We start from the raw sequence: 24,943 nt of genomic DNA on the forward strand, positions 1-24,943 counted from the left end.
GAAGGGGAGAAACTGCCATTGAATTTTTGAATTTTCATTGAAGTTTGAATTCATCATTGACTTTTCAGTGCCTGCTAAGTGCGTGGCACATAGTAGGACCACACATACTTGTTGAGTAAATGTATTGAATGAAGGGGGCGCCACCGCTTTCACATGGTCTATTCCCAAATGACTTTCCCCCAAACTGCAGAAGTTAGCACATTAGTGTCTGACCTCAGCCATTGAACTGTTGTCTCTTTCCCCAAAACTGTTCCTTTCTTTTTTTCTTTCTCCCATCAGTCCTCCTTTAACACAAAGTCTCAGTGACACTTTTTAAAACTAGGAATCTTATTTCATATAGTTGATAAGTGTATAAGCTGGAACACGAATAGCAAAAGTACAGTAATCCAGGACCTTAGTAGGAATGTGTAAAATAAACTGGTATACTGGTCAAGTTCGATGAGAGGGTTAAAAAAAAAAATTAACTTCACTTTAGAAGGTCCCGGGAAACCATTTTTACAGTAATCTAAAATGAAGGGAATTTGATGACATTACAAGTAGGTATTGTCAGAAATCCAATTTTTGGAGTAGATTTTAAGGCTTTGTAAGACATTGTATGAAGGTAGTTCGGCAGTCAAGATGATAAATGCAATTTTAAAATCTCTTTAATGGTTCTAAATCCTTTAGGAAATATGAAATCTAGGAGTTCAGAGAACTAATTGGAGATACTGAACAACAGAGCTATAAAGGTGAAAGTCCAGGGAAGCACATGTTTGGAGTATTAATGTTCCAAACTGTCCTGGAAATCACTTCTCTAAAGAAAATTTTGTTCCAGAGATTACCTGTAACTAGGTGATTCTGAGCTGTTTTTTCTTAGTTGCTCTGTAACTTAAGACCTTGATCACAGACACAGCCAAATAAGCCCATGTTTTTTCCAGTTAGTCTGTACTCAAAATATGATTCATAGATCCAGTTAATAATAAAAAGTGAAATCTTTTTTTCGTTTTTTTTTGGCCATGCCATGTAGGATGCAGGATCTCAGTTTCCCAACCAGAGATAGAATCTGTGCCCCCTGCATTGGGAACATGAAGTCTTAACCACCAGACCCCCAGGGAAGTCCCCCAAAGCGAATTCTAATAATGATGCTTAAATTGCTTTCAAAGTTTTACCAGATAACTTCATCTCCGGTGTGGAACTGCAATAGAAATATTTTGTGTATGAATGCTAAATGCATTAAGTCTAGAAATATCCTTCCTGTTGTTTATTCATTCTCTTAGCTGATATTTGTTGAGTCATTGCCATGAGCCAGTCACTAAACTAATTGCTGGGAAAGGAGCAATATGGCCTCTAATCTCACTTCCTTTAGCTAGTGATTCAGATGTCACCTGCTAGAGAGGACTTCCCTGCCTGTTTCCTAAAAATAGCATTCCCACCCCGCCTCTGCCTCTCCTTGCCTTCTCACCCTGCTCGTTTCTCTCCTTCACACCTTTCACCATCCCTCCTACTACTTTTTTCTCAGACGTTTTTCTGCCTCAGTTGGATTGTCGAGTGGAAAGATTATTATTACCTTTTAAATGTTAAAAATAATTGGTTTGTATGTATTTATGGCTACACGGCATGTAGCATGTTAGTTCCCTGACCAGGAATTGGGAACTCGGAGCCCTAACCACTGGACTGCCAGGGAATTCCCAACTTTATTTTATTTTTAATCTTTTTTAGGTATTACAGTTGAGTGAGCTTTTATTTATTTATTTATTTTGGTCACCTTGCCCTGCATGTGGGATCTTAGTTCCCTGGCCAGGAATCAAACCCACACCCCTTGCCTTGGAAACACAGAGTGTTAACCACTGGATCACCAGGAAAGTCCTCCCAATTTTATTTTGTCTATTACTTTTTTCTTTAAACCCAGAACAGTTCCTGGCCTATATACATTTAATAACTTTTTATATAGGATGATAGAAGATGAAGGTGTAAAACAATTACACAAGGGTAGGAAAAAAGAAGTCTGCGCAACTGTGGCAGGGTCTGAGCACAGAGAGTCATCTAACCACCAGGGAAGGGTTTCTTAGATAGGGTGTGCTTTGTGCTGAATAGGATTTTATCAGGTCAAAGAAAAACCAGCATTTGAGAACAAATTTCAGAGGTATTTAGAAATTGTATTTGCCCAACTTTGGTGGTAGGACTTGGCGGTAGAATGTATGTCACCGGTTAAAGATGAATTGTGATTTTTGCTTGGTTTTTCTGATATGAGTGAGTGGATAGATGGAGGTACCATTGATTGAGGGATACAGAAGGGAAACACACCGTCCTCCTTCCCCGGGGAAAAGAGTTTAGTTTGGGGTAAGTTAGAGTGTCTTGATGAGGGTGAAAAAGGAGAGTGAAAAAGCTGGTTTACAACTCAGCATTCAGAAATGAAGATCATGGCATCCAGTCCTATCACTTCATGGGAAATAGTTGGGGGAAAAGTGGAAACAGTGACAGGTTTTCTTTTCTTGAGCTCCAAAATCACTGCAGATGGTGACTGCAGCCATGAAATTAAAAGATGCTTGCACCTTGGAAGGAAAGCTTTGACAAAGCTAGATAGCGTGTTAAAAAGCAGAGACACCACTTTGCCAACAAAATTACATACAGTCAAAGCTATGGTTTTTCCAGTAGTCATATACGAATGTGAGAGTTGGACCATAAAGAAGGCTGAGTGCTGAAGAATTGATGCTTTTGAATTGTGGTACTGGAGGAGACTCTGGAGAGTCCCTTGGACTGCAAGGAGATTAAACCAGTCAATCCTAAAGGAAATCAACCCTGAATATTCATTGGAAGGACTGATGCTGAAGCTGAAGCTCCAATACTTTGGTCACCTGATGCAAAAAGCCAACTTACTGGAAAGGCCCTGATGCTGGGAAAGACTGAGGACAGGAGGAGAAGGGGGCGACAGACGATGAGAAGGTTGAATGGCATCACTGACTCAATGGACATGAGTTTGAGCAAACTCTGGGAGACAGTGAAGGAAAGAGAAGCCTGGTATGCTGAGGTCCATGGGGTTGCAAAGAGTTGGACACCACTTAGTGACTCTACGTCAACAACAACAACAACAACAACAACATTTCTAATGCCTGTAGAATGTTCAGTACCTAGTTGAAGTTTTGGAAGTGGAGCACATAAGGAGAGGTGAGAGTTGCAGATAAATTTGGAAATCATCATTATGTATGTTACAGTTAAGCACTAGTCATAAATACAATCAGAGAGCATGATGACATCCAGCATAAAGGTAGACCCCTAGGGAAGGCAGCATCTTAGAGCTGGTCAGAGAAAGAAGAATCAGAAAGGAAATCTGATAATAAATTTTGGAAGGTATAAGGACAACCAGGAGGAGTTGCTGGCTTGCTAATTAAGAGATGATCATTTTAGGGGAGGGTGGATAACTTGTCATTCATCCTACAAGATTCTTTAGGATGTAGACTAAAAAGATACCATTTGATCTGACCTGACCGACAAGTAGCAGATTGGTAAAGTCACCGAGAACAGTTTCAGGGCAGTGGGCAGAGGGAATCAGGCATGTCAGTGGGCTGTGATGTGAATTAGATCAGGGAATGGGTGGAAGGTGGGGGTGGGCATGCTGTCCCCCAAAGATTCTTGTCAGTGTCTGAGAAACTGGATTAGAAGTAAAGAAATGAAGGTAGGTGTGAGTGTAGACTATTCTTTAAGAAGTAAGAACATGAAGGGATGGAGAATGAGAGATGGCAGCTATGTGGCAGAGTGGGGAGAAGTTCTGTTGTTTTTTTTTTTTTTTTTACATTTGGAAAGCTTTTATGTGTTATGAGATCTGGAGAGAAGAAAGAGATTGGTTTTACAGTTGAGAAGAGACCATTTGGGGAGCAAAGTCCTGAAGAATACTGGTAACTAAATCCTCACCTGAGATAGAACAAAGGGAAGTAAGGGTATTTTTGTTGTTTAGTCACTCAGTTGTGTCCGACTCTTTGCTACTCCATGGACTGTAGCTTGCCAGGCTCCTCTGTCCTTGGGATTTTCCAGGCAAGAATATTGGAGTGGGTTGCCATTTCCTTCTCCAGTGGATCCTCCCGACCCAGGGATTGAACCCTCATCTCCTGCATTGTCAATTGGGTTCTTTACCACTGAGCCACCAGGGTAACGGAGGTATGGGTAGGAAAAGACTTTTTAAAAGAAAAAAATGAGGCTACAGTAGTTGAGATAGAGTGGAGTAAGAGATACAGTTATCTAAACAGTGTGAGGAATCAAGATGGCAGAGCAAGTCCTCGAAGGTTTGAGAAGCTTGATATGGCAACCTCAAGGGAAAGGGAATTAAAATATTCAATACAAGCAAGAGACTCTAGTCAGTAGTGTCAAACGCTTAGCTCAACTGGGAAACTAAATCAGTGGGTTACACAGTTTTACTCAGTTGACATCGCACCAAGAACAAGAGCAGAGGGAGGGTCTGGTTGGAATTGTCCATAGTTGGACATTGGCAAGTGGAATGCTTCGGAAGGTCAAGGGGGAGAGGAAGTTGAGGTTGCTGGTGAGTTTGGTTGTAATACTGATCTGTGGGTAAATTTACGAGATTTCTCATTATCACTTTGGAGATTAAAGTACAGATCATGGGAGATTAAAATACTCTTTGGGAGACTGGATAGTCTTGAATACTAGAGAGGACTAAGGGTCTGAAGAAGGATGGGCAGGTTTCATCAGTTACGTGTCGGGCAGTGGTGTGGTCAGAGATGGAAAGATAGTTGCCTGTGCTCAGTGCGCTGCGGCACATTTTTCTGGGTTTGCAGAGAACTTAAAATCCAGTACAACTGGAATAACAGGACTGTGAATCCACATGCGATACATACTTTGTGAAATTCCTGAAGCTTCAGAGAGGGAAAAAAACAATGTTGCAGAAACTTCAAATACTTCAGAAGACAGATCCTAGGACTGTTTTGTTCGTCACAGAGTAAATGAGCTCCTGGCAAGTTGTCTGTTGTCCGAGCTCAGTAAATATTTGTTGAATGAATAACACCCTCCCAAGTATTTCTTGACTGGGAGATTTATAATGCCGGAAAATTGTGGCTCGCAACTGACACCTAGTGGTGGTGTACTCAAATTACTAATAAGTGACAGCATCTTCTTTCTTATTTCAGAGAAATCGTGCAGATCAGTGGCAGCAACAGTAATAGCTTTGTTCCTGAAACAAGTCTCTGAGTTGATTTTGGGCAGTCTTGCTATTGGCATTTACCAGGACTTTAATTTCAATCAGCAGTAATATTTACAGAACATCCACTGTATGCCAGACACTGTTGTGTGTGCCAGAAATTTTCATGCGGTGTATATTCTCTTGTATATAGGACCTCACTGAATTTGAATACATAGGTAGAGTGTTCCACTGGGAGTGGAAAACTTGTTCCAGAACTTAATTTTAGGTATTTTTTTTTTGGTGTGTGTATGATTTTACATGTGAGACCTTTCTAAATTTGTTTCATAGCTTTTGGTGCTAACGTTTCTATGTCATGAAATACTTTTCATTAATGTTAGGTAGGCTTTTAGGGAGATTGAGGTAAGGAAGCCTCGGGTTTGTTGTCAGTGTATATGATACACATTGTGCAAGATAACTATATAGCATGGAGAACTGTGAACAGATTTTATCTTTCCTTCATTGCTGTTCAGTCACTAAATCATGTCCGACTCTTCGTGACCCCCGTGAACTGCAGAACACCTGGCTTCCCTGTCCTTCACTGTCTCCCGGGCCTTGCTCAAATTCATGTCCATTGAGTCAGTGATGCCATTCAACCATCTCATCCTCTGTCACCCCCTTCTCCTCCTGCCCTCAATCTTTCCCAGCATCAGAATCTTTTCCAGTGAGTGGGCTCTTCGCATCAGGTGGCCAATGAATTGTAGCTTCAGCTTCAGCATCAGTCCTTCCAATGAATATTCAGGATTGATTTCCTTTAGGCTTGACTGGTTTGATCTCCTTGCTGTCCAAGGGACTCTCAAGAGTCTTCTCCAGCACCAGAGTTTGAAAGCATCAATTCTTCGGCGCTCAGTTTTCTTCACAGTCCAACTCTCATATTTGTATATGACTACTGAAAAAACCATAGTTTTAACTATATGGATCTTTGTTGACAAAGTGATGTCTGTGCTTTTTAATATGCGGTCTAGATTTGTCATAGCTTTGCTTCCAAGGAGCAGGAAGTAAAGTTCTGATATGTTAGTAATCATGCTGACATATTTAAAGTATTTATGGATGAATTGACATGATACCTAGGATTTGCACTAAAATACTTTAGGAAGAAAATTTGAGTGTAAATGAAACAAGATGACAGATTTTTGAATAATTATTTAAATTATGTTCATGGCCAGAGGTTATTCTACTGTTTTTCTCTACTTCTGTAAATTCTGGACATTTTCCACACTAAAAAGTAAACAAAAAAATTAGACTGGTGTGGGTAGAAAGAAAGTTTGTTATGATTAAGTTAGAACATGATCTGTATTTTAATATTTAGCAGATTTTCTTGCTTTGCTTTGTTCCATTTGATGTTATTTGAAGATGAGGTTGAATCGCAAGTGTGTGTTTGCTTATAATGGATGAAATGTGATTGAGACCTGACAGGTGACTTTATACTGACATTGTCTAGAGACTATTGGAATTTGGACTTTAAAGCTCATAAGATTTGTTGGACAACAGATTGGAGGCCTGGGAGATATAATTTGAAGTACTAGCCATCACTGTGGAAATGAGAGTTGTCTGAAGTGGAAGTTTGGAAACACCTCGGTTTAGAAAGCTGGAACGCGATTTTTTTTTTCTCTCTCAGTGCTTCTGCCTTTACAGGGAAGAGAAGAGAAGAGGACCCAGTAATCTGCCATGACAGCCCTCTTAAATTGGATTCTACTTAATTTTCATATAGGATGTATATTCATCATTGATACATGTGGATTTTTGATGCTAAACAGTCTCTTAGGCTCTAAAAGTGTTTTGTATGCCATTAGCAAACCAGACCCCTAAAATGAAAACTAGAAGCCTGTTTTCTTCTTTTTTTAGAAGTCTGTTCTCAACAATTTAAAAGGAGCTATAAAATATTTCAGGCAAACAGAAAAATCAAGGGGAAATGTAACTTCCAAATGCTTACTTCCTATGTCATCCTAATATTTCAACACCACCTCATTCCTCTCTAAGACATAAATTATTATAAATATGACTAAGGCCTTTCTATACAGCTTCTTTTCTGTTCTCTTCCTCCCAGATGTAATTACTAGCTTGAATTTTGCATTTATCACTTCTGCCTTAGTAGAGCCATATTCCTAAACTCAGGCTTGGTAAGTGCTTCCCCACGCCCTGGGTTTGTTTTTTTCTTTCCTCGCCTGTAGCAATCTGCAGCCCAGCAAAGAGAAGCAAAGATCATTTTTCATTATTCAAATTTAACTTTGATATATCTGTCTCAGTCTACATTGTGGTTTCAATTATTAGGGGTCTGAAAAATAGATTTTAATTTCAATGAGCTATTTAATTGATTTTCTTTAAATAATTAATGCCTGGAGCCTTAGCATTCCATTATGTGACCTCTTTAGCTTTCTGCCTTTGTGGAGAGCACATGCCTTCTAAGGCTTATCTAACTTTCATATTAAGCCCAGTTTAATTTCAACAGCCTTTTCTTGTGTATAGATAGAGCATTTCTTTGTTGTTGTCTCTCTCTCTCTTTTTTAATAGCAAAGAAATCGATAAAAAAAAAACTTAAATCTGTCATTATGAAAACAGATTTGTTTTCATTAAAAAAGTTGTTTGATAGCATGTTTGTGAACTGTCAGAGAGAAGGAGAATTTAAAAAAAAAATCTCAATATGAGTAATTGCCATTGTTTTCTGCTGCTTTGCTTTTGGTTGAAATGTAAGATGGTATTTCTTTGTTTAAAGAATTTTTTTTATTTTAACTGCTAAGAAATACATTTCTCTTGTCCCTATAGGGCACAGAGAACTTTAGGATTCCCTGATCTATCCCTCTGTGTGTCTTCATTATAGGCTCTTGTTTGTAACTGGTATAGTTCAAAATCTGTTGCTTCGGAAAATAATTGGTTTGCTTTAGTCTGCTTGCTCTGTGGACTTCATATTTCAAATTTTGAAACAATTTAAATCCAATTGTTTTAGGTTTTAGCATTCTCCAGAGAAGAGGGTCATTACAGCTTCTGGCTTTTAGACACCAATCTCTTTAATACACTGGGCTTCCTAGATGCCTCAGTGCTGAAGAATCCTCCTGCCAGAGCAGGAGATGCTGAAGTCATGGATTCGATCCCTGGGTCAGGAAGATCCCCTGGAGAAGAAAATGGCAACCCACTCCAGTATCCTTGCCTGGAGAATTCCATGGACAGAGGAACATGGAGGGCTACAGTCCTTGGGGTCCCAAAGAGTCACACATGACTGAACGACTGAGCACCCACACACTCTTTAAGACAGATTTGTAGTTTGTGTCAGAGTTATTGGAAATGTTTTAGTGCAGTCTCTCTTCTTTTTTTCGTTGTTCTTTGGTTTGTACTCTTCAGCTTCCCTCTAACATGACGGTTAAGTTTGTATCGTTCCTCTCTAGACCAGTATTTAATCATGCGTGGCAGTGCTGTGTCCCCGGCCTCATTCACCCCTGCTTTCTACGTAAACCTAAAGGTTTATCATCAGACTCAGCACAGTAGTAACATTCCTTAAAAACCTACTTGTATGAAGTATATTCCTTATAAACCTACTTTATATTCATTATATAAATATGTTAATGAATTCTCTTCTAATCCTTACAACAACCTTGCCAGGTGAAAATAAATAAATGATCATCATTCTCACTTTTCCCATGAGTTAACTGGGGCACCAATAAATCATTTGTTTAAAACCCCTTGAGGATGGGATTGCCAGATAAAATATAGGATGCTGAATTACATTTGAATTTCTGATAGACAATAATTTTTGCAAAATCCAGTAACCCTTCTTGGAAAGTACGTGGTAGAGCTGGGATTTAAACCCTGTAATCCGGTCATAGGTCTCAAGCTGTTGACTGCTACATTATACTGGATATGGAGAGTAAAAATCATGCCCACCTGGATGCTCATTCAGTGTTTGGATGGCACCTACTACCTATCCATTATTGTTTCTTTTAGTTGTCTATCCCCCACCCCCCCCCAACTAATTATATTTACTGAAATGTAAAAGTATTTGCATTCTTTCTGACTTCAAAGTGTCGCTTTCACCTTCAAGTAAATACATATATGCTTTTTACATCTTCTTGTCTAAGTCTTTACTAATTGCATGTTAAGTGGCAAAATAGAATAAAATGGGACTTTTCTGGAGTACATGCTCATTTTAGCCATTCTTATTCACATAAGATCACCACCATCTTCTTCCTTTTCTCAAAGACAGAAAGATTTAGTTACATGTGTGTGCTAAAAAGACACATTTCCCTTTTCTTCTGATAAGGAAATGAGGCTTGAATAAAGTCTTTAGAAAACTAAGAAATTATAAAATACACATGCAGAATTGAAAGAGACATTTTACTGAGAATTGCCAAGGAAGCCACTAACTCCGCTAAATGATCTGACAGGGAAGTAAGGGGTAAATTTTCCTGATGAATTGCCACAGGGTTGGACTTTTAGTTTTGCATATCTAGAAACTGATTGTAAAAAACCAAAGGCATAAGAGATTGAATAACACAGACTTTAAATTTGATGCTTGTGATTTCCAGTTCTAGTGGAATTGCAGAGAGCATATATTAAAAAGAAGACACTCTTAAAATTAATGAACTATGTCTTTAACATAAGACTTAAAGTCAAGGCATATAGAAATTGAAGAGAGGGATATTTCTTATTAAACCTGTCTGTAATTAATGGATGTCTCTGGGAAGTTTTTCTATTGTCCAGAAGAAACTGGATAACATCTATAGTAGTAATAGCAAGTCAGAATTCTGTAGAGAGTCTAGAAAGGAAAGTGAACAAGAAGGATCAGAGTATAACTCTTAGCAGTTAAAATAGTGTTTGCTGTAAGACTGGCCTTTCTTTTAGTGTACTCCATCTTCGTGTATTTTCAGGCATAGTATATTGAAGGATTGGTCAATTTGTGGCAAAGTCTCTCTGAATTTATAGTGGTAGTCATTGCCAAGTTACTGTTTCCTTAATAGAAATTAAAACCAAATTATTTGAACTGCATTTATTCTGTGTAAGTGAAAGTTCCTATAGGAACTTTCAGAAGTCACTATATTGCTATATAGTCAGCTTTTTACTATTTTGTAGAAGTCATTAATAGTCATTTATATTTTTGTGTTTTTTAAATGTAGGTATGATATAATCACCTTTGGGACATGGTGGACTGCAAGTCATTAATAAAAAGAAAAATGTGTCCTTTCTTTTATTATATAAATCTTTCCATGAAGCAATGACTTGATACAGCAAAACTTATTAAACCTTCAAATCTCTAGCCAAGAAAAAAGTAAATGGTTTTCTTTAAATGCCCACTGCTGTGAATGTTGAGTTGGCTACATAAGGACCTAGCCTGATTACCAACTTGTTTGGAATTAAGTGTTTGCATTTTAACTGAGTTAAATTGAAAAGAATTTTTTTTTCCCCTTTCAAACTAGTTGTAAGCGAAAGCTTGATGTAAGATTTAAATAAGTTTGTTCATTTATTGAGCATCTGTTTATCGAATGTCCATTCTGTGCCAGGCATTGTTAGGTCTATGAGCATCAGTGAACGTGGCAAAAATCCCTGCTCTTCATTTTAGTTGAAGAGACAAACAAGCAACATGTAAACAAATAAATGTGTAATTGTAAGTAGTGGATGACCAGTTCTGTGAGGTAAAAGCTTGGCACAGACAGAAAAATTTTCCAGACTTTGTATTATAATTTTCAGAGTACAGCAAATGCCCTGTCTGTATTCCACAATTAACATGTTTAAGATATATTTGCTTTATCTGTCCATCCATATGTGTGTCTGAGTGTGTGGCTATCCAGGTTTATTTTTTTCCCTCAAATCATTTGAAAATTATGTTGCAGATATCCTTCTCATTATAATAATGGAAATGTAACAATATAATAATAAAATATGATAATTGATTACTAATACTTCATCCCTAAGTATTTCAACAAACATCTCTTCAGAATGAGGACATTCTTCCTTATAGTAGTGAGTTAACTAACATTTAGTTCTCTTACTTCCTTCAGTTGGGGTTGTCATAGCCAATGAAAAGTGACCAAAGGATTTAGAATATTTAGAACATAGAGAGTTTATAGAGTTTCCTTGGGAAGAGATCTGATAAATGGAAATAGTTTTAAAAATTGAATGATAGCTACTTTGCAGGTGTATTTTTATGACTTTTCAAGTTTTTAATTCTTGAAAACAGAAGACTAGTCTTCATCTAAACACCATGAGTGGAAATGCACATTTACTGAGAAATTGCTCCAGTTATAAGCTATTTATATGCTATCTTTTGAGTCCTAGAAACTTTTCAAGAATGTTAAAACATATCTCTATGCTATGAAAGAAAGAGGAATCATTTCTTTAAGTAAAAAAGTTTATTTAATTACAGCTGGACTATCTAGTGGCAAAGCAAGGAATTTGGATACCTGTCTTCTGTGGAAAAGCACAAGCAGTTTCCACTGTGTCTTGTTGATTTGTAAGGAGAGTTAGCATTCTCTACTTTTAGAGGCTTTCTTTCAAAATAAATAGATAAATATGTAAGCGGAGTTGATGATAGATGTTGGTTTATTTGTTTCTTTTTTTGAGTCACTTTTGTGGTTCAGTCATTTCAAGCCACTCAGTGGTGTCCAACTTTTTGCAACCCCATGGACCACAGCACACCAGGCCTCCCTGTCCATCGCCAACTCCTGGAGTTTACTCAAACTCATGTCCATTGAGTTGGTGATGCCACCCAGCCATCTCATCCTCTGTCGTCCCCTTCTCCTCCTGCCTTCAATCTTTCCCAGCATTACAGTCTTTTCAAATGAGTCAGTTCTTCTCATCAGGTGGCCAAAGTATTGGAGTTTCAGCTTCAGGATCAGTCCTTCCAGTGAACACTCAGGACTGATCTCCTTTAGGATGGACTGGTTGGATCTCTTTGCAGAGATCTCCAAGGGATTCTCAAGAGTCTTTTCCAACACCACAGTTCAAAAGTATCAATTCTTTGGTGCTCAGCTTTCGTTATAGTTCAACTCTCATATCCATGCATGACTACTGGAAAAACCATAGCTTTGACTAGATGGACCTTTGTTGACAAAGTAATGTCTCTGCTTTTTAATACACTATCTAGTTTGGTCATAACTTTTCTTTCAAGGAGCAAGCATCTTTTAATTTCATGGCTGCAACACCATTTGCAGTGATTTTAGAGCCCCCCAGAATAAAGTCTGTCACTGTTTCCACTGTTTCCCATCTATTTGCCATGAAGTGATGGGACCAGATACCATGATCTTAGTTTTCTTAATGTTGAGTTTTAAGTCAACTTTTCTCTCTTCTTTCACTTTCAATAAGAGGCTCTTTAGTTCTTCTTCACTTTCTGCCATAAGGGTGGTGTCATCTGCATATCTGAGGTTATTGATATTTCTCCTGGCAATCTTGATTCCAGCTGGTGCTTCATCCAGCCCAACATTTGTCATGATGTACTCTGCATATAAGTTAAATAAGCAGGGTGAAAATATATAGCCTTGATGTATAGCCTTGACGTATAGGAAATATTTGCAACCAGTCTGTTGTTTTATGTCCAGTTCTAACTGTTGCTTCCTGACCTGCATACAGATTTCTCAAGAGGCAGGTCAGGTGGTCTGGTATTCCCATCTCTTTAAGAATTTTCCAGAGTTTGTTGTGGTCCACACAATCAAAGGCTTTGGCGTAGTCAACAAAGCAGATGTTTTTCTGAAATTCTCTCACGTTTTCGATGATCCAACGGATGTTGGCAATTTGAGCTCTGGTTCCTCTGCCTTTTCTAAATCCAGCTTGAACATCTGGAGGTTCACGATTCATGTACTGTTGAAGCTTGGCTTGGAGAATTTTGAGCATTACTTTACTAGTGTGTGAAATGAGTGCAATGGTGCTGTAGTTTGAGCATTCTTTGGCATTGCCTTTCTTTGGGATTGGAATGAAAACTGACCTTTTCCAGTCCTGTGGCCACTGCTGAGTTTTCCAGATTTGCTGGCATATTGAGTGTAGTACTTTCATATCATCATCTTTTAGGATTTGAAATAGCTCAACTGGAATTCCATCACCTCCACTAGCTTTGTTCATAATGATGCTTCCTAAGGCTCTCTTGACTTCACATTCCAGGATGTCCAGCTCTAGGTTGGTGATCACACCATCATGATTATCTGGGTCATGAAGATCTTTTTTGTATAGTTCTTCTGTGTATTCTTGCCACCTCTTCTTAATATCTTCTGCTTCTGTTAGGTCCATACCATTTCTGTCTTTTATTGTGCCCATCTTTGCATGAAACGTTCCCTTGGTATCTCTAATTTTCTTGAAGAGATCTCTAGTCTTTCCCATTCTATTGTTTTCCTCTTTCTTTGCATTGATCTCTGAGGAAGGCTTTCTTATCTCTCCTTGATAGTCTTTGGAACTCTGCATTCAAATGGGTATATCTTTATTTTTCTCCTTGGCCTTTTGCTTCTCTTTTTACAGCTATTTGTAAGGCCTCCTCAGACAACCATTTTGCCTTTTTACATTTCTTTTCCTTGGGGATGGTCTTGATCCCTGCATCTTGTACAATGGATAAAAATTCATATAAAAAAAGTTTTATTGACAACAATTATGGATTCTTTATATCTGACACTCAATCAAATTCTGCTCAGCGTTGCAGTCTAACAAAATGGATTAAATGTACCCCATACATGTATAAGCATTATTTTCTCAGTTACATTCTTTTTAAAGAGTCAGGGCTGTGTGTTCTGTTTCAGTTTCTGATTCAGTAGATCTGAACACACTTCCTGGGTTTGTCAATACTGCCGGTCTGGGGAGTATGTACCTGTTTGTCCTCTCTCAGTACTTACCTTCGTACTTATCACTTACTTTAAATGTTCTCTCATCCATGACTCCTTTTTTTTCACTTCTGTGTATTGAAACTGTCAGTTTTTCTCAAATGTTAGTGTGTAGGTTAAAAACCAGGGAAAATTGTTGACAAAGCAGATTTCTGATTGGACTCCAAACATTGATTTTTAGCAAGTCCCTGAGCTGGTCTATGGATAGCAGTTGGTGAAGTCCTGACTTTCCCATTTGATCACCTGCTCCTCATCACCATGACTATCTGTTGTATTTGTCTCTGTTTTTGAATACTGTAGTATCAATCTTCATTCATATGTCTGTCTCCCTCCAGCATCCCTAAAGGGAAAGAACTGTTTTACTTAGCATTATGAATTCAGTGCTTAGTACCATGCAGTATTAAAAAGCAGTAGACTTGATAAAAATAAATTACTGAACAAACGAAAAAAAAAAAAGCAATAGGCTTGAGTACCACCTGTATAATTTAGCTCTGTGATCTTGGAGAACTTACTTAATCTCCCTGAGCCTCAGTGTCCTCTTTTGTTCCATGGTAATATTTACTCACTATGGAAATTAGCTCTCAGGCATGGTAGTATTTAGTGTAGTAATTTACATGCAGAATGTTCCCAATAAATGGAAACCATTGCTACTGTGATGGTTGTGTTATGAAAGAAGCAAAATAAATGTTTGAGTTCATGAAATACTCTTAATAATGACTTCAGCATTCAAATTCAGGATATGTGGTTAACACTTCATTAAAAGATCTTGGCTTAATTGTCTCAATTAAACATAGTTTCCTGTTTTGCTATTTTATGGAAATATTGTGAAGTAAAACCATGCCTTGGTTCTTCTCTCTCCCACAGGAAAACAAAGAAACCGCTTGGAACCCATGGACACCATCTTTGTTAAACAGGTGAAAGAGGGCGGACCTGCTTTTGAAGCTGGATTATGCACAGGTGCTGATATTTAAACAGAATCTAAATTTCTTGCTTTGTTTCTTCCATATTTCATTTTCCATATTTTTCTTTCTCCTTCTGTATATTTCTTCCTTCCTCTTCATATTAGTTATTTCTGAGACCTAGTTAGTTATATCAGAGAAGGCAATGGCACCCCCACTCCAGTACTCTTGCCTGGAAAATCCCATGGACGGAGGAGCCTGGTAGGCTGCAGTCCATGGGGTCTCAAAGAGTCGGACACGACTGAGCGACTTCACTTTCACTTTCATGCATTGGAGAAGGAAATGGCAACCCACTCCAGTGTTCTTGTCTGGAGAATCCCAGGGACAGGGGAGCCTGGTGGGCTGCTGTCTATGGGGTCGCACAGAGTTGGACACAACTGAAGCAACTTAGCAGCAGCAGTTAGTTATATGCTTCTTGATACTCAAATCAATACATTCTGACAGAAATACAGAGTTGTACACGACTGAGCAACTTAGCACACACACACACAATTTGTGGGCACTTTTGTTGTTGTTGTTCAGTTGCTAAGTGGTGTCTGACACTTTGCGACCCCATGTACTGCAGCACGCCAGGCTTCTCTTTCCATCACTATTTCCATGAGTTTGCTCAAACTCACATCCATTGAGTCAGTGATGCCATCCAACCATCTCATCCTCTCAACCATCGCCCCTTTCTCTTGCCCTCAGTTTTCCCCAGCATCTTTTCCCAGGGTCTTTTCCAGTGAATCAGCTCTTTGCATCACGTGGCCAAAGTATTGGAGCTTCAACTTCAGCATCAGTCCTTCCAATGAATATTCAGGGTTGATTTCCTTTAGGATTGACTGTTTTGATCTCCTTGCTGTCCAAGAGACTCTCAAGAGTCTTCTCCAGTACCAGAGTTCAAAAGTGTCAATTCTTTAGCATTCAGCCTTCATTGTAGTCCAACTCTCGCATCCATACATGACTACTGGAAAAACCATAGCTTTGACTAGACAGACCTTTGTCGGCAAAGGTCCATGATGTCTCTGCTTTTTAATATACTGTCTAGGTTTGTCATAGCTTTTTTTCCAAGGAGCACGGATCTTTTAATTTCAAAAATTGGGCTCTTTTAGCTACCACTTAATAATGGGCTCCCAGAGGCCCTTTAAAACAACCTGTTTTGCATATGTTTAATTTTGACAAAGGTGAACAAAATAGTAAAATGATGAAGATATTTATTGATCTAATTAAAATAATCTTGAAGCTCCAAATTCAGACAAGCCTGGCCCGCCAGAGATGAATTAGTTCATTCCACCACAAAGAGTAACTTATTTTTTTGGTTAAAATGGTAAATTTTCTTTATTTAAAAAATTTTTATCAGTATAGTTGCTTTATAGTGTTGTGTTAGTTTCTGCTGTGCAGCAAAGTGAATTGGCTGTACTTATATATATAAGCCCTCTGTGTTGGATTTCCTTCCCATTTACACCCCTTAGTGCAGCAAGTAGAGTCCCCTGTGCTATACAGTAGAGCTCTCATTAGTTACCTATTTTATACATCATATCAGTAGTGTATATGTGTCAGTCCCAATCTCCCAATTCATTCCATCCCTCCAAGTCCCCAAAGAGTAACTGAAGTCTCCAGTGCAATGCAAGCAAGCCCAGCTGCATATCTGCAGGATGTGGTCTGTTTGTTCTGAAATATTTTGTGACTTATGATTTTCATAAAAACTAGCTAGGACTTAGTTTAGAGTAATGCACACACTAAAATAGTTACCCCTTTCTCTTGTTTTTAAACATGAGATAATTTAAAATGGGAATTAATGAAAAACTATCTTTTACTGCCTTTTCATTAAAATATCTTTTCAGCTACAAGTATAAGTATTGGGTGTCATTCCTAAGATATATTAGGATGCACTGTTAATTTGTTAATTGTTTTTTTGGTCATAGTTGAGGGGCTGTGCTAAGCACACGAAAAGTACATTTTTTCTATTTTCTTCTTTCCCTTATCCTTTCTCTCATTTATTTTCTTTTCTGCTCCATTGAACTTTTTTGAGTTGTCCAGACGTCCTTTACCCCATTAAAATGAAGAACAAGTTAATACATATAAAGTCAAACCCATGTGCATACCCATTTTTAAGTTCTGTAGTATAGCACTAATCAGTAAACTAAAGAGATTGGAAGAATATGACACAGAAATTAGTTGGACTAAAATTGGAGGACACTGAACTTCCGTAGTGGTCCAGTGGTTAAGACTCTGCACCAGGGCTGTATCCCTGGTCGAGGAGCTAAGATTCCACATATTGCACTGCATAGCCAAAAAGCTTAAAAAATAAATAAATAAAATTAGGGGATTTATTTTATTTATATAAATATATAAATATTTAGAGATAAAATACTTTTCGAGGTTTCTAAATTCATCAGTTGCTGCACTCTTCATTTAAAACATCGTTATGTCTCATAAGCTGGATATATTAAAATTTAGGATAATTTTTATAAAAGATACTTTACAAAACAATGAGCAAGGATAGATCAAAAATAAGTATATTACTCAAGAAGTATTACAAAAGTACTCAGAAGTGACATTGTAAAAGAATTCCTCATGTGTTTTTTTAATTCCTCTTTGAAGGTGATCGAATTATAAAAGTCAATGGAGAAAGTGTTATTGGAAAGACCTATTCTCAAGTAATTGCTTTAATCCAGAACAGGTAAGTCTTGGCATGATTAATTTTGGCCAAAGATGGGTTTTATAAATCAATGAAGAAAGTAGACTTAATACAATATTGTATTCCTATAAGAAGCTGATGTGATGTAAAGATAGGAAACCTTCCTTTAAAGTTGAAAATGCATTTGAAAGTTGCCAAGAGCATACTACCAGAGGATGGCGTATTTGGTGGCTTTGTTTTGGCAAATTTACTAGATTTGTAATTAAAATCCTTTTGAGCCTGAGAGGCATACATTTTATATTTGCCATTAAGTTTCTTACTTTTATTTGAAGTGATAATCAAATTTGTTTATAATATGTATATAAATACTTGCATATATAATTTATTTTAAAACTACTAAGATAACTTATCTTTAAATAGCTTACTGAATAATATTCTTGGCTCAAATTCATTTGTTTTAACAAAGACCACAAGAAATCATCTTTTAATCCACTTGTCTGCCTACGTTCTACAGAACAGGATTTTGAGTTTTAAAGGTAGAATAGTATTTATAGAGTGACTGACTGTAAAGATAATTTAGTCCAACTCTCTTTCTCTCTGTCACACACCTAGACTTTTTTTTAAAAATTACAAATACAGAAATCAAAAGCCAAAGAGGTTGGCATATTAAATTTCGATCAAGAATAAGCCATGATTCTACGAGGGTCTGATTTCCAGATCATCACAAGAGGTTCTACCCAGATTCAGATACAGTAACTTTTAGGTGACCTATTGCTTTATATTAGCCACACTCAGCTGTCTGTAATTAAATTGAAGTTGACTGTTTTCTGAAGACTTCTATCAAGCTCCTCTAACATGTCTAAAGCAGTTCATGCTATAATCTTACTTATTTACACAAGGCTCCTTGGTGATGTTAGTGGTAAAAAACCTGCCTGCCAATGCAGGAGATGTAAGAGATTCAGGTTCAATTCCTGGGTTGGAAAGATCCCCTGGAGAAGGAAATGGCATCCCACTCCAGCTTCTCCAGTGGGCTTCCCCAGTGGCTCAATGAGTAAGGAATTTGCCTGCAATGCAGGAGACACAAGAGACACAGATTCAATCCCTGGGTCAGGAAGATCCCTGGAGGAGGAAATGGCAACCCACTCCAGTATTCCTGCCTGGAAAATCCCATGGACAGAGGAGCCTGGCAGGCTACAGTCCATGGCATCACAGAGTCGGACATGACTGAGTGACTTAGCAACAACAATTTACACAAATGCCCTAATACGTTGTCACTTTTACAGTTGGGTGATCATGATTTATTGATTTCAGAGTATTCTTTTTACTATTGGATTCTAGGTGTTCCTGAGTGACACCTATTTGATCTTAAGTATTGAGGAAACCTGGGGACTGGTAAAGAATTGAAAGCCTCCTCCAGAGGCAGTGGGGAGATCTACCCAAATTTTCTTTTGGAAAATAATTTAGATCATGATAAATATAACTATGTTTTGTCAACCTATAATTTAAGAGTTTCCAGGATATTTCTTAACATGTCTTCTTTAAAAGTACCATTTTCCCAAAACAACCATAATTTAATCTTTGTTTTCCTCAAACTCCACATTAATTTTTTTTTTTTTTTTTTTTGGTTACTGATGCAGTTCATCTTTCACGATAATAACATTTTGGAATGACAGTCTTAATTTTTCACCAGTAAAGCAATTTGAAAAATTAAATAAATAAATAAAATGTTTTTTTTTTCCATGATCTTATTTTTCTTTTAAAAAATTGTGTTCCTTTTGTCTGCAGTTGGTAGCAAATGGATTAATGCAGCACAAAGCCATTGAGATTCTGCAGTGTATTAATGTAAAAATGTATCCTTGCAGAAGAATTTATCTAAGCATCAGTATGTATTTTCTACCAACTCTAAATGTTGAAATTCAAGTACTTACATATTTTCTTAGTGGAATTTATTTGAACCTGTGGTTCTTACTGGTTTACTATTCTCTTTGCATTTATGAACCTAAAAATAAGGGTTCAAATAGAGACACCAGTAAATTATTAGATTTTCGGTTTTTTGTTGTTTGTTTCTTAATCTCATGATTGCATTGGGGGGAAATCTATCCGGTATTGTTAGGATAGATACTGAAGCCCTAGCTGGGGACAGCACCACTATCCTTGCATATCTCAATGTAATTCTGATATCACAGGACTTGGTATATTAATTTTTGCCTTTGAGCTGTTTTAAACCTAGAGAAACTTGTCTATTATTTCAACAGGACACTTGCAGTACCAAAATAAAATGAGACTTTGGGCTATTCCTATAAAAGCTCTAAATTAAATCATGGAGAAGAAAGCAAATAGTTGAGATGCTATATGGTTTTTAAAGATAAGGCATCATTTTGATGGTTGTGATGGTGAACTCTTATTTCCTTCCCTTCTGAGGCCAAGAGGGAATATTTCAAAATTAGGATGTTTAGTATTGCTTAAAATGTTAAATTTGAGGGTTCTCTGATTATTTTCATGTTAATGGGTTTTTAACTTGATAAACAGACTATGTAGCAAAAATTTGTAATTTGTTCTGTGACCTGAGATAAAGGAATACATAATTATATATTGATGAGCTTTGTTCCAGGAATATTCAATATAAGTAATCTACTTGGTGTTTCTAAATTAGAAGCATGTTGTAAAGAACACTTGACCAGTTCTGAATAGCTCAAACATACGTACATAATTATTATATACACATAAAAATTACTACTTTTCATTTTAATGATTTGGATTTAAAATAAAGATTTTTAAAATCTGCAAGTTAAACTCATAATCAACTTAAAAAATACCTGAGTTACCTCTTTTTTCCTTTATGTCCTTCTTGTATAATTTTTGCCTCCCCTAAAATAGTTTATGTATATTCAATTTCAGTGATACAACATTGGAACTTAGTGTTATGCCAAAAGATGAAGATATTCTCCAAGTGGTAAGTTTTATTTGTTCAAATATGTGGATTGTTTTATAGTTATGAATGTTAATAAAAATTCTCTAAAGATAGAGGTGAATTAGATTTTTTTTTAAAAAGATTCTAAGGGGGAAAACCCTTAAACACTCTGTTTTTCTCTACACTTTACCAAAGAGAGAGAGACAGACAGACAGACCACTGTCAATTTGTTACAGTTAAGCAACATGAGAATGTTTTATTAATTTCACAGTAAACTTGCTGTTGTCATTTGGAATGAGATTCCTAAAGAGTTTGTTTGCCCCACTGTTGTGTTCTAGATTATTCCTTTGACCAAAATCCAAACCTCAGAATGCAAGTATATATACCCAGGAATTAGACTTTTTAAAAAAAATTATAAAGTCAGAAGTTTTATGAAAGCCATTTCTTAATTTTTCAATAAGTATTACTGCTTATAAATGAACTTACCAAACAGTTTTCAACAGTATTCATTCATTCCATTAGAAGGAATGTTCACAATGAGTACAGTCCACACCTTAAGGGAAAAATATGTTAACCTCTTAGAGAGGGAATGAAATTAGATAGCTGAAAACCTATAGCATTTGTCTTAAAATATCTTTCTCCTCTTGAGAAAGAAAACAAATTGAATGGAGTACTCAACTCCTTTATTAAACTTAGATACTGCTGATGGTAAAAAAAGAAGACAAATTTTGTTCAGGAATACTTTCCTCAATTGACTTTTGTAGTTCAGCAGAATAAAACAATTAGATTGGGGAAATAGTGGCTGCTGAAGTTTGTGGTTTTTAGAAAACTTCCTTTTAGAGAATTGTTATTGCTGTTTTGGAGAAGGCAATGGCAACCCACTCCAGCACTCTTGCCTGGAAAATCCCATGGATGGAGGAGCCTGGTAGGCTGCAGTCTATGGGGTCACTAAGAGTCGGACACGACTGAGCGACTTAGCAGCAGCAGCAGCAACATTGCTGTTTTACTCAGAACTAATGGAATCTTTGTGATAAGAATCAAAATAGGGATGTTTTTCATTTATAAGGCGTTAATTTGAACTTGGCTCAACCAAAGTCCTAAATAATCTTTGTAAACACTTAAAAAAAATATATTACTAAAGCTAATCCTAATAATTCCATTTAGGGAAGCCTGGTGTGCTGCAGTCCATGGGGTCGCAGAGTCGGACACGACTGAGCGACTGAACTGAACTGAACTGATTCGCTTACACATAAAATATAATTAACCAAAATTCGTGGAGATCAACCTTGTGTTTTCAAGGCAGGCTGATTTCATTTTAAAATGGCAGTTTTACTGATAAAAGATCATTCTTCTTAAGTGCACAGTTCTGTTGAGGTCAGGGGTGTCTGATCAAGGAGAGATAACCATCCATGATGGTTTTCTTAATCAAGTGGAATTAGTTGCAGGGTTCCTACCCTGATCATTCAGCACAATGAAAGAGTAACAGTCATAACCATGGAAGGGAGTGAAGTCACTAGATTGAAAATAAAGAGGGGCTTATTCTCTAGGGCTCTACTTATGCAAAGGACCAGGAGGTGATACTTACAGGGTAGGGCAGACTTGACCTTGAACTGTTGCATTCTCCTGACTCAGAGATAGAGTGCTCTTCCGAAACAGAACTCTACTGAAGAGTCATCTTCAGTAGACTCTTTCCTTGCTAAGGTGAAGGCACTTGTGGGACTTTGTTAGAACAGTGAAAGAAACAGTTCATTTCAGAGTGGCTGGCAGTGAATAAACGCCAAGGGGAGGGACCAAGCACAGAATGATCATCCCAGCATGCTGTGTGGTTGATGCAGGGGATCGACAGTGCAATAATGTTCTAAGGATGTGATCAGTGGGAAGTTTAATTGATGAGTCTCCTTGTGTTTTATCTAAAGTAGAGGGAAACTACAAATTGTTGCACCACAGGGAAAAGTTGGTTCACTGGGCTGACCCAAGCACACAGATCTTCAAAGTTCCTCAGTAAAGGGTCCTGATATATTGTAACAGAAAAGTCATATTCTTATAACTTGTTTTATTTTAAGCATAAGAAATTAAAAGCCCAGGTGGTCCAGTGGTTAAGACTCCACCTTCCAATGCAGGAGGTGTGGGTTCCATCCCTAGTTGGGGGACCTAAGATCCCACATGCCTCACAGCCAAAAAACCAGAACATGAAACAACAGAAGCAGTATTGTAACAAATTAAACACAGACTAAAAATGGTCTACATCAGGAAATAAATAAATAAAAATTCTAAAGGAAAAGAAAGAATTAAAAGTCCATATCCTTGATAATAAAAGAAAACCTCACTTTTAAACCCAGTCTTCATTCAAATTTGCATGTCCTGTAATTTGTTAGGAAATTGAAGGAGTGTATATAGTTAATGTAGGTTATGCATTGTTCCCCAAAGAACATCAAAATGCAGAAACTTCTTTCCACATAAATGTTTTTAGCTAGGATATCTACAAGTGTCATTTTAAAAAGCTACTATAAAATCCAAAGAGAATCTGGGATTTAAAAAAACATGTGAAAACAAGGGGCCTTCAGAAGTATTTATGTTGCTCTTAAATCTGTTAACTTAAAATACATGCTTGTAAAGATGTAGTTGTCCCTGTGAGGTTGAATAGTCATTGTAAAGAAAACATGAACATTTTTACAGCCACTGTAAGCATCATTCACCCAGGAGAAAGCTTGCTTTCTCAGTTTGCCTGTGTTTGCCTGGGTAACAGCAGGATGGGGTATCCATGAACTTTTGCTCCTCAAGTGATGTATAGACCGAGTGGTTCTAGAGGTCCTCAGCTCATCTTTGAGAGGTGATGTAGAAAATTTGATTTAAAACTTGCCTCACGGAAGGACTGGTATATAATAATAAATCTCATAATTTACAGAAGACAGTGATACAGAGTTGAAAAGCACAAAGTAAAAAAAAAAAGAAAAAAAAAAGAAAAGCACCAAGTATTGGTAAAATTGAGAATTCTTCATCATGTTATTAAACTAGTGCTGGTAATAGTACTCCTTTACTTGGCAGCCTTGTTTTTTAAACATATCTAGATCCACAATATGTTTAGTTTTGTATTCATTTCAGTCGTCTTATGTAATGATATTTTAGACTATGATCATAATCTTAGACAAGTTCATATTTTTATGGTGATATTACAAAATAAAAAGCACTTCCTGTTGTACTTTTTAAAAAGTGAAATGATTGTGTTGCTGTCTCAGACATTGAATGAAATAGCCATCACCCATCAAGTCGCCTATCATAGTAGTAGTGTTAGTTGCTCAGTCGTGTCCAACTCTTTGCGACCCCATGGACTGCAGCCCACCTGGCTCCTCTGTCCATGGAATTCTCCAGGCGAGAATACTGGAGTGGGTTGCCATTTCCTCCTTTGGGCGATCTTCTGGACCCAGGGTTCGAACCTGGGTCTCCTACATTTCAGGCAGATTCTTTACCATCTGAGCCACCAGGGAAGTCCCTGAAGGGCAATACTAATGGGGAAAAAAAAATATGTCCTCAAATGGACCCATTGTAGGAGGGCTAGATCTGAGCATTCTTTTCCCTTCACACCTCAAGACATTTTGGTAAGCCTTTAGCACCATGGACTCAAAATTGAATTTTGAGTTGATCAGTTGTGCTGGCTCTGGAGATTCTCAGGTATGTCTGGTGTTTGACAAGGGCATTTGGAGCCTACTTCATGTTATTCTCTGTTAAACACAGCCGGGTTAAACAGCTTTTCTGGTGTAACAGGGAAGAAAGTGATGTACTAGGACTTGAACCCACGCAGGTCTGAGACTGTATATAGCCTGTAGTTGAAGCTAAACCACCGTTCCACACTGCCACTGGGTCCAGATGAAGGATTCCTGTGGCTGACATAGTCACACTGCCGAGCTGTCAGGATAACCAGTCTCTGGGCTCTGCATCCACTGCCCTAGTCACCACTCCACGAATATTGTGACATCCATTGAGAAATGTAATTTAACCGAAATTTTCCTTTAGATTTATCAGACGTACTTTCTAATCAAATAACTATTTATTATGTTCCACGCTCAGTATAGTATTCGATTTAAAATTAGGTGTCCATTTGCCACATGAGCATCAGGGTGGTCCTGCTTTAGAATAGGGAAACAAGAACAGGAATTCTGGAAGGTTCTTTCATATTTTGAAAGTTTGAAGCAGTTACTTTCTTCTGCTTTTTTATCTTATTTTAAATATATTTTTAAAAAAGAATCTGCCTGCAATTTGGGAGACCCCGTTTCAATTCCTGGGTTGGGCAGATCCTCTGGAGAAAGGATAGGCTACCCACTCCAGTGTTCTTGGGCTTCCCTTGTGGCTCAGCTGGTAAAGAATCCGCCTGCTATACAGGAGACCCTGGTTCAATTCCTGGGTCAGGAAGATCTGCTGGAGAAGGGGTAGGCTACCCACTCCAGTATACTTGGGCTTCCCTCGTGGCTCAGCTGGTAAAGAATCCGCCTGCACTGTGTGGAAGAC

The 24,943-nt window shown here is 37.6% G+C and overlaps 1 protein-coding gene across 7 annotated transcripts in view; it reads left to right on the forward strand.

The window, feature by feature from the left end:
- The window catches only part of ARHGAP21 (Rho GTPase activating protein 21), a 131,273-nt gene that overhangs the window by 70,377 nt on the left and 35,953 nt on the right, over positions 1-24,943 (forward strand). For 5 of the 7 annotated variants that reach the window (XM_025264400.2, XM_025264399.2, XM_044927464.1 and 2 more), the window contains 3 exons: positions 14,815-14,907; positions 17,493-17,571; positions 20,428-20,482. In XM_025264400.2, coding sequence (XP_025120185.1) covers positions 14,815-14,907; positions 17,493-17,571; positions 20,428-20,482 — 227 coding nt within the window. Of the gene's footprint in view, positions 1-14,814; positions 14,908-17,492; positions 17,572-19,314; positions 19,412-20,427; positions 20,483-24,943 lie in introns of those variants that run through there. The other 2 variants (XM_025264404.2, XM_025264405.2) reach the window with 1 other exon arrangement.

The sequence above is a fragment of the Bubalus bubalis genome, chromosome 14 (assembly GCF_019923935.1).
Source record: "Bubalus bubalis isolate 160015118507 breed Murrah chromosome 14, NDDB_SH_1, whole genome shotgun sequence".
NCBI classification, from domain to species: Eukaryota; Metazoa; Chordata; class Mammalia; order Artiodactyla; family Bovidae; genus Bubalus; species Bubalus bubalis.